The sequence below is a fragment of the Hypanus sabinus genome, chromosome 7 (genome assembly GCF_030144855.1).
Source record: "Hypanus sabinus isolate sHypSab1 chromosome 7, sHypSab1.hap1, whole genome shotgun sequence".
Lineage (NCBI taxonomy): Eukaryota > Metazoa > Chordata > Chondrichthyes > Myliobatiformes > Dasyatidae > Hypanus > Hypanus sabinus.
Window position 1 is genome coordinate 76,476,777 of NC_082712.1, and position 20,176 is coordinate 76,496,952.

At 43.2% G+C, this 20,176-nt stretch overlaps 1 protein-coding gene across 1 annotated transcript in view; it reads left to right on the forward strand.

Moving 5' to 3' along the window:
• LOC132397478 (RNA exonuclease 1 homolog) overlaps positions 1-20,176 on the forward strand; it is a 71,982-nt gene that overhangs the window by 27,773 nt on the left and 24,033 nt on the right. The window contains exons 9-10 of the mRNA XM_059976308.1: positions 11,608-11,745; positions 16,460-16,573. Of these exons, the coding sequence (XP_059832291.1) occupies positions 11,608-11,745; positions 16,460-16,573 (252 nt within the window). The remainder of the gene's footprint in view (positions 1-11,607; positions 11,746-16,459; positions 16,574-20,176) is intronic.

Below are 20,176 nucleotides of genomic sequence, written 5' to 3' on the forward strand. Positions count from 1 at the left end.
TAAACTTGTCTATTATAGGAAACATCCTCTCCATATTCACTCTTTATAGGCCTTTCAACATTTAGTACATTTCAATAAGATCCCCTCATTCTTCTAAGTTTAGTGAATACAGTCCCAGAGACATCATGTGCTCCTCACATGACAAACCTTTCACTCCCGTGAACCTCCTTTGAACCCTCTCCAAAGTCAGCACATCTTTTCAAAAGGGGCCCAAAACTGCTCACAGTACTCTGTGAGGCCTCATTAGTGCTTTATAAAGTCTCATATTACGTCTGTGTTTTTATATTCTTGTTTTCTCAAAATGAATTTTGGCATTCTATTTGCCTTCCTCACCAGAAAAGCCAAACTAAATCCACTGTTATTCAATCTTGTAAAACAATAAAACATAACTTCCAAAGGGGGGAGGAGGAGAGGGTGGTTGAATACTTTTTATAGGCCCTGTATCCCATCTGGGCCTGGGACCTTTTCACCTTGATGCTCTTCAGAAGATTCAGCACAGCCTCTTTAATCTCAAATTTTCCAGCACATTGGCACATCCACTCTGCCGTCACTATTCTCCAAATCTTTCTCCACGGTAAATACCAAAGTATTTGGTACCTCAGTGTCTCGTTCTGACTTCAAGAAGGATGTCTTTCCTTTATGCTTGACTGGACTTGTCCTGTCCTTATTTCTACTTTTTTTCATTATTTTAGTATAAAATGAACTGGGAATTCCTTTGATCCTACTTGCCAAGGACACTTATTGCTCCTTTTGGCCATCCTAATTGCCTGTCTGAGCATTTCCCACAAAGATCCAGTTTGATTTAACTTCCTAAATGTTGTGTATACTTCCCTTTCCTTCCTGAAAAAAAATTAGAACCTCTCCAATTAGCTAGTCTTTAGACAACTTTGACATGTTGGAGATGAATTTGTCCAACAATCGGCTGCTCTCACTCAACATCTCTTAGCTCCTGTCTTGTCTTATTGTAATTCATCCTCTCCCCAATGTAGTGTCCCCAGCAAGATCAAATTTTTATCCCTAGTCATGATTATCTTAAGGCAATAGTTGTGGTCACTATTCTCCATGTTCACGCACTATCAAGTCTGGCACAGCTCATTTCCCAAACCATGTCCAGTATGTTTTATTTTCTAGTTTCATTCTCCACATACTGTTTCAAGAACACTTCATGGATACGCTGAAGATGTACCATCGGATCTACGCCTTTTGTATTGAGAGGTTGGCCATAGTGGACTGGACCAGGTGCTGGGCAATAAATGGGTCAGGTGTTCAGATCTCTTGGTGGGTGAGCATTTCAGAGTGTGCTCAACTTCCTGAACTTTACCTTGGCCTTTGACAAGATGGGGAGTAGATGATATTTGGCAGAAACTTGGGAGCAGAAACTGGGAATGGATGTACTCTGGGAAATGCACACTGGGATGTGGACATTGTTTTGGGATCATGTGAATGGGGTTCTGGATTGTTTCTCCCATTAAGATCTGGAAAGCATGGTGGGGTGAAAGAACCACGGTTGACAAAATGTGGAAGATCCTGTTAAGAGAAAGCAGGAAGGATGACGAATATTATTCTCTTGTTCAAGAAAGGGAGTAGGGATATCTGTGGGAATTGTAGACGAGTGAGTTTTATTTCAGTAGTGGGCAAATTATTAGAGAATATTCTTAGAGATAGGATTGATGGAATTTTGAAGAGCATAGTCTGATTAGGGATCGTCAGCATGGCTTTGTGAGGGGCAGGTCATGCCTCAGAAACCTGATAATTTGAACACGGTGCCTACTGAAAATAAAGTAGTGGATGTGGTGAATATGGGTTTTAGTGCTTGGTAAGGTTCCCTATTGTAGGCTCATACAGAAAGTCAGGAGGCATGGGATCCAGGGAAACCTGGCGATGTGCATTCAGAATTGGCTTGCCCATAGAAGGCAGAGGGTGGTTGTAGATGGAGCATATCCTATGTGTATATAAATAAATACAAAATATGTATGTATATATGTATATGACTTGAGTGAGGAAATGGAAGGATGGTTTGACGATGACACAAAGGATAGTGAAGAAGGTTGTCATAGGTAATGGCAAGACATTGAGAGCACGCAGAGCTATGCTGAGAAGTGATAGATGGCGTTCAGCCCGGAGATGTGTGAAGTAACACACTTTGGAAGGTCATACTTGAAGGCAGAACACAGGTATTTTTGGGGTCCACGTCCATATATCCCTCAAAGTTCTAGTGCAAGTAAATGAGTGTTTAAGAATGCATATGATCTGTTAGATTTCATTAGCTGGGGGATTGATTTCATGAGCTGCAAGGTAATGTTGCAGCTGTAAAACCCTGGTTAGACCACATTAGAATATTGTGGTCAGTTCTGGTTTCCTCATTATAAGAATGACGTGGAAACTTTAGAGACGATGCAGAGGAAATTTATAAGAATGTCACTTGGATCAGAGATGATCATCCCTGATGAGGATGGGTTGAGTGAACAAGGGTTTTACCTTTTCAGTGAAGGAAGATGAGGGATACTGATAGAAGTGTATAGATGGTAAGAGGCATAGATAAGATTACCAGAGATTTATTCCCCAAGACAAATGGCTAATACCAGGGATCATAATTTTAAGGTGATTGGGCAAAGTATGGGGAGATGTGAAAAGTAATTTTTTTTTACAGAATAGTGAGTGTGTGGAATGCTTGGAAGATACATTAGAGGCTTTTAAGAAAATTTAGATGGGCACATGGGTGACAGAAAAATGAAGGAATATGTAGGATTGAAGAGTTAGATTGATCTTGGGTGAAAAGGTCAGCACAACATGGGTTGAAGGGCCTAATGTTTTATGCTCTATTAAGTTCCAGTCAGTACTGGAAAAGTTAAGTCCGCTGCTATGAAAACATTGTTTGGAACACACTTCCATCGTCTGTGTCTGTGTTTCTCCACCTCCCAATGACTGTTGGTTATCCTATTGCAACATTCCATCAGTGTCATTGTACCTTTTCAATTTCTCAGATCCGCCCAGATTGCCTCTAAGGATGAGCCCTTAAGTGTGTCCTTTCTGAATACTGGTGTGACATTCTATTTTGTCAGTACTGCAACCCCTCCCTCAACCCATCACATTTAAAACAATGAAACCCAAGAACATTAATCTTCCTGTCCCGTCCTTCAGAAAACCAAGAGTCTGTAATGCAAGAATATCATATTTCACCTGTACTGATCAAGGCTCCAAGTTCCACCTCATCCATGATTCTGTGCTGAGATAAACACGTTTCAGCCCATCATTCCTGCAGTGTTTAATAGCCTGTCTCTTGCTGTCCTTCCTTTCAATCTTACTTGCCATGCCATCTTACTTGTCCTCAATACTACCACATATTGCTTTGCTGCTGTGACTTATCACCCTGCCATGATAAACTGTACTAAGTAGCACTAGCAAACCTTGAAGATATTAGTTCTGCTGCAGTCCTGATGTAAACTGTCCTGTTTGTGCTGATCCGACTTGCTCTGGAGGAGAGCCCAATGATCTACAAATCTGAAGCTGTCCCTCCTGCACTGCTCCTTGGCTATTTATGGAACTCCACTGCTCATCTATTTCACACTTCTCTAATGTGGTACATGTCATAATCCTGAGATTACAACAGATGGAATTACAATTTACATTTCTGCCTAGCCTTCTGACATAATTTTACAAGGGCTTCACCCCAGCTTTTGCCCTGTCATTGGTATCTATATAGGAAGCTGTACTTGATCTGGTATTGAGAAATGAGTGTGGTCAGATGCCTGATCTCTCAGTGAGAGCATTTTGGAGATGGTGATCACAATTCTATTTCCTTTACCATAGCATTAGAGAGGGATAGGAACAGACAAGTTAGAAAAGCGTATAATTGGAGTAAGGGGAAACATGAAGCTCTCAGGCAAGATCTCGGAGGCATAAATTGGGAACAGATGTTCTTAGGGAGATGCACGGCAGAAATGTGACAAATGTTCAAGAGATATTTGCATGGTGTTCCGCATAGATGCGTTCCAACGACAGAGGGAAAAGGATGGTAGGGTACAGGACCCGTGGTGTTGCAAATCTAGTCCAAAAGAAAAGCCTACGAAAGGTTCAAAAAACTAGGTAATGATAGAGATTTAGAAGATTATAGAGCTAGCAGGAAGGAGCTTAAGAAAGAAATTAAGAGTCAGAAGGGGCCATGAGAAGGCCTTGGTGGACAAGATTAATGAAAACCCCCAACACATTCTACAAGTATGTGAAGAACAAGAGGGTAGGATGTGAGAGAATAGGACCAATAAAATATGAATGGAACCAGAGGAGATTGCAGAGGTACTTAATACTTTGCTTCAGTATTCACTACAGAAAAGGATCTTGGCGATTGTAGGGATGACTTGCAGCGGACTGAAAAGCTTGAGCATGCAGATATTAAGAAAGAGGATGTGCTGGAACTTTTGGAAAGCATCAAGTTGGATAAGTCATTGGGACCGGAGGAGATGTACCCCAGGCTACTGTGGGAGGTGAGGGAGGAGATTGCTGAGATTCTGGTGATGATCTTTGCATCATCAATGGGAACGGGAGAGGTTCTAGAGGACTGGAGATGTTGTTCCCTTATTCAAGAAAGGGAATAGAGATGGCCCAGGAAATTATAGACCACTGAGGCTTACTTCAGTGATTGGTAAGTTGATGGAGAAGATCTTGAGAGGCAGAATTTATGAGCATTTGGAGAGGCATAACATTAGGAATAGTCAGCATGGCTTTGTCAAAGGCAGGTTGTGCCTTACGAGCCTGATGGATTTTTTTTGAGGGTGTGACTAAACACATTGACGAATGTAGAGCTGTATATGTAGTGTATATGGATTTCAGCAAGACATTTGATAAGGTACCCCATGCAAGGCTTATTGAGAAAGTAAGGAGGCATGGGATCCAAGGGGACATTGCTTTGTGGATCCAGAACTGGCTTGCCCACAGAAGGCAAAGAGTGGTTGTAGACGGGTCATATTCTGCGTGGAGATCGGTGACCAGTGGTGTGCCACCTTCTTTCAGTCTTGTTGTGACAACAGAAATGCCTCTCTACACCACTGAGCCTCCTGGCACTATCAGCCTAACTGTCTTCACACTTCCTTTATCTGATACTGCTGCTGGCTTCAGAAAGGTCATTCTCCTGAAATTGCATCCAAAGAGGACTCCGGGCTCCTGGATGGCTCCGGGCCAATACTCACTGGGATTCTGTAGAATCAAGGGGGGTGGGGGAGGGAACTCTAAAATAATGCCGGTGAACCATGGTGACATTCTGAGGACTACAGGTAATACTTCTAAATGTATTTTTAAATATACTTTTGAATTGTTTTCACTGAAATCTGCAGCATGTAATTCCTGTCTAAGCAGGAAGCAACACCAATGTAGTCGTCACCCCTGCTGAGCTCGTCAATTTCATCGACTTTGCCTCTAACTTCCACCTAGCCCTCAAATTCACTTGGTCCACCTTGGATACTTCTCTCCCCTTTCTCAATCTCTCTATTTGCATCTCTGGAGACAGACTGTCCGCTGACATCTTCTATAAACTCCGACTCTCATAACTACCTCGACTATACCTCTTCCCACCCTGCCACATGCAAAAATGCTATTCTCTGTTCCCAGTTCCTCCATCTCTGCCGCATCTGCTCCCAGGATGAGGCTTTCCATTCCAGGACATCCCAAATGTCCTCTTTCTTTAAGGATCGTGGTTTCCCTTCTGCTGTCATCAATGATGCTCTCACCCGCATCTCCTCCATTTCCCGCACTTTATCCCTCACTCTATCCTCCTGTCACAACAGGGACAGAGTTCCCCTTGTCCTCACCTATCACCCCACCTGCCTCCGGATCCAGCACATTATCCTCCGCAACTTCCGCCACCTTCAACTGGACCCCACCACTAAGCACATCTTTCCCTCTCTACCCCTCTCTGCTTTCCACAGGGATCATTCCCTCCATGACTCACTGGTCCACACGTCCCTCCCCACAGATCTCCCACCTGGCACTTATCCCTGCAAGCGTAAGTGCTACACCTGTCCCTACATCTTCTCTCTTAACACCATTAAGGGCCCCAAGCAGTCCTTCCAGGTGAGACAACACTTCACTTGTGAGTCTGTTGGGGTCACTTATTGCATCTGGTCCTCCCGGTGAGACCCGACACAGATTGGGGGACCACTTCGTGGAGCATCTCCGCTCCGTCCGCCACAACAGACAGGATCTCCCGGTTGCCACCCACTTCAACTCTGCTTCACATTCCTATTCGGATATGTCCATACATGCCCTCCTCTACTGCCATGATGAGGCCAAATTCAAGTTGGAGGAGCAACACTTTGTATACCATCTGGGTAGTCTCCAGCCCCTTGGCATGAACATTGAATTCTCCAACTTCCGGTAATTCCCTCCCCCTCCCTTCCCCCATCCCAGTTCCACTCTGCCCCCTCCTCCAGCTGCCTATCACTTCCCTCATGGTTCTGCCTCCTTCTACTACCCATAGTGCTTTCCCCTTACATTCATCCTTCGCCTTTCCTGTCTATCCCCTCCCTCACCCCTTGATCTTTCCCCCTTACTGGTCCTTCACCTGGCATCTACCAGCCTTTTCCTTCCCACCCTCCTCCCACCTTCTTTATAGGGCCCCTGCCCCCTCCCACTTCAGTCCTGATGAAGGGTCTTGGCCCGAAACGTTGACTGTTCGTTTCCACGGATGCTGCCCAATCTGCTGAGTTCCTCCAGCATGTTATGCGTGTTGCTTTGACCCCAGCATCTGCAGAATATTTTGTATTATTTGAAGAAAACCCTGCTTGAGTATCTTCAGCATATACCCTGTAGCATCAGAGGTCCCCAAACACTAGAACACTCTCCTTGAAAATAAGGAATGCTTACTGTTCTAAGCCTAGACCACATTTCAGAAAATCAGATCACTTGGCTGTCCTTCTCTTACATACATTTCAGAAAATCAGATCACTTGGGTCATGTTCAAGGACTCATCTGTGCACCTGAATGAATACATGGTTGTAATGGACTTTATTAAAAAAGTTGTCGATGATTGTGTCCCCACAAAATAATTCGAAGTCTTCCCCATTCAGAAGGCCTGGATGAAACATGAATGCCTCTGATCTGGATCTCAGCAGATTGCGCATCCAAGGAAGTTACAAAAGGTCGAGGTCAATTTCTGGAAAGCCATCTCGCAGGCAAAGCGGCAATTCTGGACTAAACTTGTACCTACGAAGGATGCTTGACAATTATAACAGGGCTTGAATGCTATCATCTCTTATAAAGTTAAATCAAGTGACATAGATGGCAGTGGGGCTTTCCTTCCAGATGAGCTCAATGCCTTCTGTGTTCACATGGAGGAATCATCACAAACTCCCACAACTTCTGAAGATCCTGTGATTTCAGTCTGAGGATGTGTGAGCAGCCTTGAGGGTGAACCCACAAAAAACAACTGGCCCAGATGGGCTCCCTGAGCAAGTGGTGATCAACTGGCTGGAGTGTTCACTGAGACCTTTAACCTCTCTCTGGCAGCCTGTGGTACCAACTTGCTTCAAACAGGCTTCAATTATACTGGTGCCAAAGAAAAACGTGATAACCTACCTCAATAACTAGCACCGAGTAGTACTTGCATCCACAGTGATTATGTGTTTTATGAGTTTGATGAAACATCAACTCTTGCCTGAGGAGTGACTTGGATCTACTCCCAATTTGCCTACTGGGAGCAACTGGTCCATAGAAAATGACATTGGCTCTCCACTCAATGGAGATTGGAATAACTGGACAGCAAAGATGCATATATCAGGATGCTCTTTATCAACTACAGCTCAGCATCCCCTCAAAACTAATCAATAAACTCTAAGCTTGGCCTTAGTATCTCATTGTGCAACTGAATCCTGGATTTCCTCACTTGCAGCCTCTAGTCAGTTCAGATTGGCAACAACATCTCCACAATTTCTATTAGCACAGGTGTGTGTTTAGCCCCCTGCTCCACATGCTTTATACTTATTCCAGTGTGGCTAAGCACAGCTCCAATGTCACATTCAAGTTTGCTGATGACACCACTGTCATTGGCCAAATCAAAAGTGGTGATGAATCAGCATGTAGGATGAAGATTGAAAACCTGGTTGAGTGGTGCCATAACAACAGCTTCTTAACTCAATTTCAGTGAGTCAGAGACTTAATTATTGACTTCATGAGAAGGAAGCCAGGGGTCCCTGAGCCATTCCTGATCGGAGGATCCGGGGTGGATAAGGTTGACAGCTTTAAATTTTTTGGTGTTATTATTTCAGTGGACTTGTCCTGGGTCCAGCATGTATATGCAGTTACAAAGAAAGCACAGCAGTGGGAGTCTGTGGAGGTTTGGCATGGTGTTTAAAACTGACTAACTTCTATAGATGTGTAGTGGAGAATATATGGACTGGTTGTATCAGAGCCTGGTATGGAAAAACCAATGCCTTTGAATGGAAAATCCTACAAAGCGTAGTGGATACGGTCCAGTCTATTATGAGTAAAGCCCTCCCAACCTTTGAGCACATCTACATGTAATGTTGTCACAAGAAAGCAGCATCCATCATCAGGGACCCCCACCATAAGGACATGTTCTCCTCTCACTACTGCCCTCAGGAAGGAGGTAGAGGAGCCTCAGGACTTGCACTACCAGGTTCAGACATACCCCTACCCCACGGCGCCCCACTCCCACCTGTGCTGCAAGTGAATGTGCAGTCTCTGGAAAATAAAACTGAATACTTCAGAGGGTACCAGAGTGTCATCAGGGACTGCTGTGTACTTTGCTTCATAGGAGCATGGCTATCCCCTGCTATTTTGGATGAAGTACTGCAGACCAATGGTTTCACAATTCTCTACAAAGACGACAAGTCTTTTAATGGTAGTGGAAGTGGAGCATGCTTTATGATGAACTCATTGTGGTCCACAGGTGTGGTGGTTCTGTCTCTGTCCTGCTCACCAGACCTGGAATATCTAGTGGTCAAATGTCTTCCACTTTAATCAGCTGAGAGAGTTTTCCACCATCATCCTAGTATCTGTGTATATTCCTCCACAGGCCAATGTCAGGCATGCCCTGGAGGAGCTGAATCAGCAGTTACGAAACACTGATGTCTTTCCTATCATTGTGGGTATTTCAACCAGGCCAGCCTGAAGTGGACTTTGAATAATTACCACTGATATATCACATGGAACCAGAAGAGACCGCACACTGGGCCACCATTACACCAACAAGAGCACTTACTGTGCCATCCTACACCCACCCTGTGGAATTTCAGATCACCTGGCTGTACTTCTACCCTCAGCTTGCAGAGAGAGACTAAAGACTGCAGCATCAGTTGTGAGGATCAAGAAGGTATAGTCAAGGGAGACAGAGGAGTGCTTATGGGACTGCTTTGAGTTTGTGGACAGAACGATATTCAGAGATACATCTTTGAATCTGAATACCTCACTATTGTCACTGACTTAATCAGGATGACTGTGTGCCTTTGAGAGCATACCAGACATACCCAAACCAAAAGCTATGAGTGAACCAGGAAATTGTAGTCTGCTGAGGGCTTGTTTGCGGCATTTAGAACTAGTGATTTAAGAATATATAAGTTCGGTACAACCTGAAGAAGGCTTTTTTAGGAGTGGGGAAAAAAATTCAATTGAGGTTAGATGAAAATGGATGCACGTCAGCTCTGGAAAGTTTCCAGGCTATTACTACTTATGCAAAACCTGATTTTGTTTCATGGCTGTGACACTTCACTTCCAGATGAGCTCAATGCCTTTTATGCATGCATTGAAAGGGAGAATAAAACTACACCTGTGCAAATCCCTGCAGCATTTGGTGACCCTTTGATTGTTGTTTTGGAGGCTGACATCGGAAGTGTACTTGGAAATGCGCTAACCAACTGGTGGGAACATCAAGGGCAGTTTACAATCAGAGGTTCCCACCTGTTTTTAAAGGGTGACCTCGCTACCAGTGCCCAAGAAGAGCAGGGTGAGCTACCTCAAGCCTATTGCTCTGTTGCTCTCATATTTACTATGATTAAGTGCTTTGAGAAATTGGTCATGGCTTGGATCAACTCTGGCCTAAGCAAGAACGTGAAGCTTCTGTAATTTGTTAATCGCCACAATAGGGCTACAGCAGATGCATTCTGTCCACTTGGCCTTGGATCACGTGGATAATAGCAATGCCCATGTCAGGCTGCTGTGTATAGATTACAACCATATCCTCAATTCTAATCAAGCTCCAAATTCTAGGCCTCTGTACCTCCATCTGCAACTGGATTTTTAACTTCCTCATCAGTGGGAGCACAGTCAGTGTGGGTTGGAAATAATACCCCCTCCTCGTTGACAATACTGGTGCACCTCAGAGATGTGTGCTTGGCCCACTGCTCTAATCTCATTGCACCCTCAACTACGTGGTTAGCCACTGCTCTAGTGGCATCTATAAATTTGCCAGTGACACAACTATTGCTGGCAGAATTTCTGATGGTGATGAGAGGGTCTACACGAGTGAGATAGCTCAGCTGGTTGAGTAGTGTCACAACAGCAACCTTGCACTAAATTTCAGTAAGACCAACAAATTGATTGTGAACTTCTGGAAGGGGAATTCAAGGGAAGATACCATCAGTCCTCAGTGAGGGATCAGCAGCGGAAAGGGTAAGATGTTTCTGGGTGTTAACACCTCTGAAAATCTATCCTGTGCCCAGTATATTGATGAAATTACAAAGAAGGCATGGCAGTGGCAATATTTCATTAGGAGTCTGAGGAGACTTGATATGTCACCAATGACACTTGCAAATTTCTACAAATGTGCAATGGAGAGCATTCTAACTGGTTGCATCACTGTCTTGTATGGGGGGGGGGGGGGGGAGACTTCACAGGATCAGCAAAAGCTGCAAAAAATTGTCAGCTTGGTCAGCTCCATCATGGATACTATACTCCCCAGTGTTCAGGGCACCTTCAAAAGGCAGTACCTCAAAAAGATGGTTCCATCACTAAGGACCCCCATCACCCTGGACATGCCACAGTTCAGGAGGAGATGAAAGAGCCTGAACACACCTGCAACGTTTCGGGGACAGCTTTGTTCCCACTGCTATCAGATTTCTGGATGGACAACAATTCCATTAATTCTACCTCTTTTCCTGCTTTTCGTACTACTAATTTTTTATTTGTGTATGTATATATAAATATAACATATAATGTTCTGGCTGATGCACTGTTTTATGTAATTCTGTCCCAGTTCTACTTTTAAATATAAATTTTCATTTGCCCTAGCTTGAAGCAACTGACTAGATTCTGCTTTGCAGCAGCTGCCTGTTACAGAAACAATCTCTTGTTTATCAAGTGTGGTTGAAATCGGGATTGCTTAGTTTGGTAGGTGTCCTTCAAGAGGAATTAATTGGCCATGTTGCTCAATGTGACCATTTGTTGAATTGGCAAAGTAATTACAGTTCACGTTTTTTTTTGAAAGCTGAACAACTTGTTGTTTTAATGGACTAGATCTTGCAGTAGTCTGGATGCCAGGCACAAAAGTCTGGCTTAAAGATACTAATACAGAAATAGAATCAGTGTTTTATGTCTGCAGTAACTCTTGTAAATAATTTGTATTGCCTCCCAGTTTGGACTATTCTCTTTAAACTTTTACAGGTGCTGCACTTTACAGAGCACTCAAAGATTATGTCTTAAGTGAAGAGCAGCTCAAAAATGGATATCCTCATTTCAACCCTGACAAACCAGGCACTGCTGTGTTATTTAATGATGAAGCAAAGAAATGCCTTGCTGACTGTGAGTTAACATTCTTTCTATTTCTTCATTGTCTAAAATTGATTTGCACGTTTTTGAGTGATGTGTGAATGACGTGGAGGATTATTTAGATCTGTATAGGCCATGGTAATAATCAAAGTTATGTTGAGACCATGGAAAAGGTGTTTTTGAATGTATTCAAGAAAATATCAAGTTGGTAAGGCCCCAGGACTTGAAGGAGTCTATCCAAGTTATTGAGCGAGGCAAGAAAGAGACTGTTGGGACCTATCCTTTCTATCCACAGAAAGGGTCTTGGATGATTGGGGAGTTGACAATATTTGTTTAATCAATGAATAAAGTAGGAAATTATAGCCTAGGGATACCCAAAGCTGTGTTCAGAAAGCTATTAAAGATCCTTTGCAGGCTAGGATTTGCTTGCATTTCGAAAAACATGGGCTTATTCGGCTCTGAGTGGGATAGGTCATGTCTTATGAACTTCACTGAGTTTTTTTTTTGAGGTGACAGAGACGGTTGGTGATTTGTGGTGGATGTTGTCTGCATGGACTGTAGTAAGGCATCTCACAAGGTCTGTCATGATAGGCTGATCCAGGAGGTTAAGATGTATGGGTCCCATTGTGGCCCAGTAGATTGGATTCAAGATTGGCTTGAGCAGGTGTTATTCTGACTGGAGCCTTGGAGCTATATAAATCATGAGGGGCATGCCTTTAAGAATAGAGGGGAAAGTTTTAAAAGGGAGCCGAGGGGCAACTTTTTCATATACAGGGTGGTAAGTATATGGAATGAGCTGTGGAAGAAGGGGTTGAGGCAGTTCCAATAATATGCCTTGGTAAGGTTAAGGTTATGTCCAGTCTATTCCGAAAATTAGTTTACGTGGCTCTCTGCACTTATCTTCTGTCCTGCTTGCCTACATTTTTTCCACTGAAAAAAACTCAATGGGTTTGTCTAAGTATAGGGTGCTTGGACTCGGGGTACCGAAGCAGTTTTGAGGGCTTCATTGCCTCATTAGACAGCCTCCAGGCGTGAACCCCAGCCTCCCACCTGCCCGCCGCCAGACGCCTTGGCCAGGTGTGGCTGGTCATTGGTGGGGTGAGAGGACAAGGTAAGGGCCAGAGGTCACCGTAGTGGGGCTGCGGCTGTTGCAGTCCGGAGAGACTGACTGACCAAGCAAGGAGTGTGACAGGGCGCACGTCTGACCCCCTTGTAGGATCTATTGGCTGACAAAAGTTTGGCTCGAGGGATGACTTTCAGTAGATCGCAGTGAGGTAGCTGCTCTGCTACTTACGAAACCCTGAGCCTGAATTAGGCCGTCTGCGAATATTTTAGCACCAGGTTCCCCATGAATTTTCGGTGTGCTAAACAGGTTTAGAGACAGCGCCCATCTGTCTGTGCTCCAGGCCAGTAGCAAAGGCACTTCTCACCGGCCACATGAGGCCAACCAGTGATCTCTGGCACTAGGGGTATCACTGCGTTTAGGCGACTGATGACCTCGCGTGGGTTCAAGTTCATCCGTGGCGTGATAGGGAATATCGCCAAATCATATCGTTTCCTCGCAGCCCAGTGGTTGGGGACCACAAGTATATTGTGTAGTGCGTGGCAGGTGAGCTACACACGTGTACTGGGCAGAAAGAACGGAACTAAAACCCTGCAATCTCTTAGCAGTATTTGTGTATTTATTTTTCTTTTTTTTTAGGATCTACTGGGAAAGTCTGAAAGATTGACCAGTCGATCACAATCGACGGGTTGGCAACCACTAGTTTAAATCATAGTTGGCAATAGATGTTACGTTTTCTAAAATCATTCATTCCAATACTTAAGTCATAGTGAAGTACAGGACAGAAACAGGCCCCTTAGCCCATCTAGTCTGTGCCAAACAGTTATTCTTCATGGTCCCATTGACTTGCTCCTGGACCGTAGCGCTCTCTATCCCTCCCATCTATATACCTATTCAAACTTCTCTTTAAATTTTCCAATTGAATCCACAGCAACCACTTCCACTGGTAACTCATACCCCATTCAAACTGAGCAAAAAAGTTCCCCTTAAATATTTTAACTTTAACCCTTCTTGCATGGGACATACAGTATCTCAACTGTGTTTATTTTTGAGATGGAAGGGCTTGAGTGCTGTCTGCATGGACTTTAGGTGGGATCCATGTGGTAGCCTTCATCATGAAGATTTAAGGAAACTGGTTCAACAATTTGAGTTGTTTGAGTTGGAGTTAGAGTTGACTTCTCAATAGGAGAGTGAAGGTAGTGTTTGATGGGATTTATTTTGGCTGAAGGTTTGCAGAGATCTGTAAGGGGTTTGTGATATAAATGACCTGGGTGAAGTGGATAGGTGGGTCAGTAAGTTTGCATATAATCCAAAGATTGGTCATGCTGTGGAGTGTGTAGCGGATTATGAAAGGATGCAGTAGGATTTGGGTCATTTGCAGTTATGGGCAAAGAAATTATTAGTTATGGGCAGTTAAGGGCAAAGAACAGACAGACCTGTTTCAAACATAACGAGAAATTGGAGCAGGAGTAGGCCATCTGGCTCATCAAGCTGGCTCCGCCATTCAATAAGATCATGGCTGATCTGGTCATAGACTCATCTCCAGCTACCTACCTTTTCTTCATAGCCCTTAATTCCCTACTATGCAAAAATCTATCTAACCTTGTCTTAAATGTATTTACTGAGGTAGCCTCCACTGTTTCATTGGGCAGACAATTCCAGATTACTGGGAAAAGCAGTTCCTCCTCATCTCCATCCTAAATCTACTCTCCTGAATCCTGAGGCTATGTCCCCTAGTTCTAGCCTCGCCTATCAGTGGAAATAACTTTCCTGTCTCTATCTTATCCTCTCATAATTTTAAATTTTTCTACAAGATCTCCTTTCATACTTCTGAATTCCAGTGAGTACAGTCCCAGGCGACTCAACCTTTCATCATCTAACCCCCTCATCTCTGGAATCAACCTGGTGAACTTCCTCTGCACCGCCTCCAAAGCCAGTATATCCTTTCTGAAGTAAGCAGACCAGAACTGCACACAGTATTCCAGATGCAGCCTCACCAGTACCCTGTACAGTTGCAGCATAACCTCTCTGCTCTTAGATTCAATCACTCTAGCAATGAAGGCCAACGTTCCATCCGTCTTCTTGATAGCCTGCTGCACCTCCAAACTGACCTTTTGTGATTCATGTGCAAGCACTCCCAAGTCCTTCTGCACCACAGCATGCTGCAATCTTTGACCATTTAAATAATAATCTGTTCTTCCATTTTCCCTTCCAAAGTGGATGACATGACATTTACCAACATTGTACTCCATCTGCCATACCCTTGCCCACTCACTTAAGCAATCTATTTCTCTCTGCAGACTCTCTGTATCCTCTGCACAAGTTTCCACTCAATTTAGTATAATCAGCAAACTTAGTTACACGACACCTGGTCCCTCTTACAGATCGTTTCTGTACATCATGAACAGTTGTAGGCCTAACACCAACCCTTGTGGCTCACCACTGATCGCCAACCAGAGAAACACTCCTGTATCCCAACTCTCTGCTTTCTATCAGTTAACCAGTCCTCTATCCATGCTAATACAACACCCCTAACTCTATGCATCCTTATCTTATAGGTAAGTCTTTTATGTGGCACTTTATCGAACACCTTATGGAAATCCAAGAAAATAACGTCTATCTGATCCCCTCTATCCACTGCACTCATTATCTCCTCAAAGAACTCCAGTAAGTTTGTCAAACAGGACCTGCCTTTGCTGAATCCATGCTGCGTCTGGTGGATCCATTTCTTTCCAGATGCCTCGCTATTTCTTTAATGATTGCTTCAAGCATTTTCCAGGCTACAGATGTTAAACTGGCCTATAGTTACCTGCCTTTTGCCTACATCCTGTTTTGAACAGTGGCATGACATGTATCACCTTCCAATCTGTTGGGACCTTCCCAGAGTCCAGAAAATTTTGGTAAATTATCATCAAGGTCTTAACTATAACCTCTGCCATTTCTTTCAGTACCCTGGGATGCATTCCAACAGAACCAGGGGACGTGTCTATCTTTAGCCCACAACATGATAATCTGGGGGGGATTTCATTGTTACCCTAACGAGTGATTGCTTTGCTTTTTTCCTGAAATATTTGGTTTATTTCATTCTCCCCACATTTTGGTTATTATGATGAACTGACTCTTGAAGTAATACAATCACAAACATGAGAAAATCTGCGGATGCTGGAAATCAAGCAACACATTCAAAATGCAGAAGGAACTCAGCTGGCCTGGGAGTATCTATGGGAAAGAGTAGGCAGTTGATGCTTCAGGCTGAGACCCTTCATGGTGAAGGTTCTTGGCCCGAAGCATTGATTGTTAACTCTTTTCCATAAATGCTGCCTTGTCTGCTGAGTTCTTGAAATATTATAGTTTAGCTCAAACTTTAAAAAAACATTTATTTAATGTGGAAATGAAGCACTGAAACAGATTCTTCTGGCTCAATGAGCCTGCACCGCTCAATTATGCCCATGTGAATAATTAATCTACTAACTTGTATGTCCTTGGAATGTGGGAGGAAATCTGAGCTTTTGGAGGAAACCCATGGGGAGAACGTACAAACTCTTACAGACAGTGCCAGGAATTGAACCCAGGTTGCTGCCATTGTAATAGTGCTTTTGTTAACTGCTATGCATGGGTACTTTTGTCACTGTAAATGTTGGCCTTCTGCAAATGTTTCACTTGTTTCTTTGCACTGTTCTGAAGCTTTCATCCAGGTTTGCTGTCGTTGTGGAATATCATTCTCTGTAACACCTGATGGAAACTACATCTCCAAGGAAGAATGTGTGTACCACTGGGGAAAATTAATAAGGCAGCAAGGTGAGTGTTTTATTAAAAAATTATAATATCCATAGACTGTACACTGAAGTGGATTCTCTGCACAAAAGGGGAGCAAATCCCCTTTTAGGCATGTGTGATAACAATGTGTAACGAATCCTGTATATTTGTTGTACTGGCCAAGATTATTCTTACAATAACGCTGAAATTACTGAAGTTGCTCTTGTAAATTGAGTAAGTCATTCATCTTGTGACCAGCAAGTGATTTCCTGGCCATTGAGAGCTGCCATCAGCTGTTGTGTGGTTGGTGCCACACTTTTGTAAGTCTCAAAAATACTGTAGTTTGATTTCTGCAGGCTCATCAGTTTCAGGAAGTTAGTGCTGGAATGTAACAGCACATACTCTTTCAATGGGGTGATTTGTCTTTTTAGGGTTGCACTTTCATCTTGCACTGAATTACATTGTGCTGCTCAACTTGGGGTCTATACATCATAGAAGCTTCCTTTCCTTATGGTAGTTAGCATTTCCTCCATTTCAATATTTGCTAATATATTGACCCAAAAGGACTGCGAAGGCCCACTTAAGGGTTTACTACTGTTTGGGAGAAGAAATTAATTCTCTCTGTTAAGTGGCTGACCCTTTTATTCTGAGCTGACCCCTGGTTCTAGACTCTCTAAATTAATTCTTCCTTTATCATGTCATTGGAAACAGTTTGGAAAAAGGTCACTAGGATCACTCCAGGTATGGAGGGGTTGTGTTATGAGAAACAGGTTGGACAGATTGTGATTATACTCATGAAGGCTTAGAGCGAAAAACAATCTTATTAAAATGTGGCGTGATGGAGTAAATGCTAGAAAATGTACCCACCGCATGGGAGATTCCAATACCTGTGGTCTTGGTCTCAGAATCAGGGAGAACTCGCATAAGACTGATTTAAGGAAGGCTTCCTTTTGAACAAAAGATTGTCAGATTTTGCAATTCAAAAGTTGCAGAAGTTGAAACTTTGTGTTGCAAGCAAAGATATTTGATCATGAAAAAAATTGTGAACTGTGAGCAACAGGTGGGAACGTGGAATTGGGGAAAATTGGATAAGTCACTGTTGGCAAGGAAGACTTGAGTGAAAGGTCAGTTTCTGTTACTATTTTGTTGTTGTCCGATGGCTTGGGCTTATTGTTCCCATATGTGGAAAGTTGCTGTCTTGAGAATCCATCTAGTGAACCTTTGCTCTACTGTATATTAAAAGCATATCTTTTCGTAAGGAGAACATACCCAGCTGTAATATTCGAAGTGTAGTGTATAGTTGGAACCGACTTATAATCTTGTACTCAATCTTCTTACAGCAAAGGTCAATCTGTCATTTGCCTTCCTATTTGCTTGATATCCTGGATGTACATGAGTCATTCAAAGTCTCATGACATCTAGGTCTCTCTGAGCCCATCCACTTTGAATCTCTGATCATCTAATGGAGATTTTGGTGTGCCTATTTTCCCAGACATGGATGACTTTTTTTTGATTTGCCTGGTCACTGCTAGTTCACTGAGCCTGTTCATATTTCCTCGTTCTCCTTGCACCCTCTGCTTCACACTGCCTTGTGTTATCAGACTCGATCCCTTGGCAACTCCAAATGTCTTGGACACCAGCACCAATCCTTGTGGCGTACAATTTGTCTTGGTTTCTGTTAACTACGATTTTTATAATTTGCTGACTCCACCCTGCTAGGATGTCAGGTAGGTAGCTCTCACTTTCTCCCTCCTTGGATGCTGTAATTATCTATTTGTCAATCTCGGAGAACTGTTATAGAATCCGGTATTTTGGAAGATGATAACCAGTGCAATTATAATCACCTTCTAACCTTAGCTTCCAGGTCATTTGTCCCACTAATGTGTGAGTATTATTTTCAACTGTAAGTTCTCAGTTCCTCATTCACTGTAGATCTGACCACTTTTTCCAGAAGTTTCATGAAAGCAGTTTATTTTTTTTACAATACAATTTCAACAGTGAAGGACATAGTATTTTACTTTCTGCACCTTTAAAACATATACAATCTCATTTTCCTGTTGATTGAATTAAACTGCTTTTAATCTCAGTGGAAGCTTCTTTTCCTGAAACTAATTCATCTTCACGATTCAGCTTGCTGTTTCTTTGTTTTTAAGTATACTGTATATACTGAAAGGAGCAAAGAATTCACCTCTTTAACCAAAGAACTCAGAAGTGGTATTCCCCTGACGATTATCAAGTTGCACTCTGGCAGTGGTGGTTTGAGCTGAAAGACAAGGATTAACAATCTGCCTGACACTGTATACCCACATCTGTAAACTGTAGTCAATTACTGAACTTGCACATTGGCAGATTGTTGTCTTTACCAACTTGAATCCAATTGAACACTACTTCCACAGAGTGTGCAGAAGGTCCTTGAGATGCAGATCCGTAGCTTTCTGAAAGTGGCAGCACAAATAGTCAAGAAGGCACATGGCACAAATGGCCTGCAAGCCAAGGTTGCTTGTCTTTCATTGCATTGAACACAACAATTTGCAAGTTACGTTGCAACTGCATAAAACTTTTTGGTTTGGCAACTTTTGGAGTTTTGCTTGCCTTTTTACTAGAAGACCAACAGAACACCAGAAAGCAACCGGGTTGCTCTTCACTGCGCAGGACTGGAAGCTAAAAGCAGACCTGGGGAAACAGCTGCAGTTTCCTCCCCACATCACATTGCGGCCCGACATTGTGTTGTGGTCTGACTCGTCGAAGCACGTTCTTATGCTTGAGCTTAACGTGCCATGGGATGAACGCATGGAGGAGGCCTATGAGTGGAAAAGAGCCAAGTATGAAGATCTGCAGAACAACTGCCAAAGAAGAGGCTGGAGAGCAAGGTGTTGGCCCATGGAGGTCGGGTGTCGTGGCGTTGCAGGCCAGTCACTCTGCTAAGTATACACTGCACTGGAATCATGGGAGAGAGAAGAAGCAGAGGCATTTCTACCACCACAGTTGCAGCAGAGAAAGCATCAAGATGGCTCTGGATAAAGAGGGCAGATCTGTGGGTTGCTGCTAGGGCACAGGCCAGGGTCTCATCATGTTGAAAGACCCGAAACACCTGATGACCCCAGGTAACACAACTGATGATGTGCCCTAGCTTAGCATCACGTAGATGTTTCTGTAAGAAGGATGCAGTGTACAGAAAAGGTTAATCAGGATGTTACCTTGATTAGAGTCTATTTAAAGTGTTGGGTGTGATTGGAAAATTTGGATTGTTCTTTCTAGAGTATCAGGGTCTAAGGGATGAGCTGAGAGAAGTACGTAAAATTATGAAAAGTGTAGATAAGGTAAATTGTCAGTTGTTTCCCTATGGTGGAAGTGTCAAATGCTACAGGTCACAATACAGGGTGAGAGGTGGAAAATACCTGTAAATGCACTTCTATCCAGGTACAGTCCTTTATACCCTCTACAAAACCTCCACATCTTTCCTACAATGTGACAATCAGAATTACAGTTCTTCAGAGGCATCCGAACCAAAGTTTCAGCCAACTTTAAGTGGTCAAGCAAAGTATGAACTGAAAACATCACTAAATGTTCTCCCATTTTAACTTTGACATTAATTGTCTTTTGGCAAGGTCCTAGTACAATCCTGTTTGACCCTCTAAATCTCCA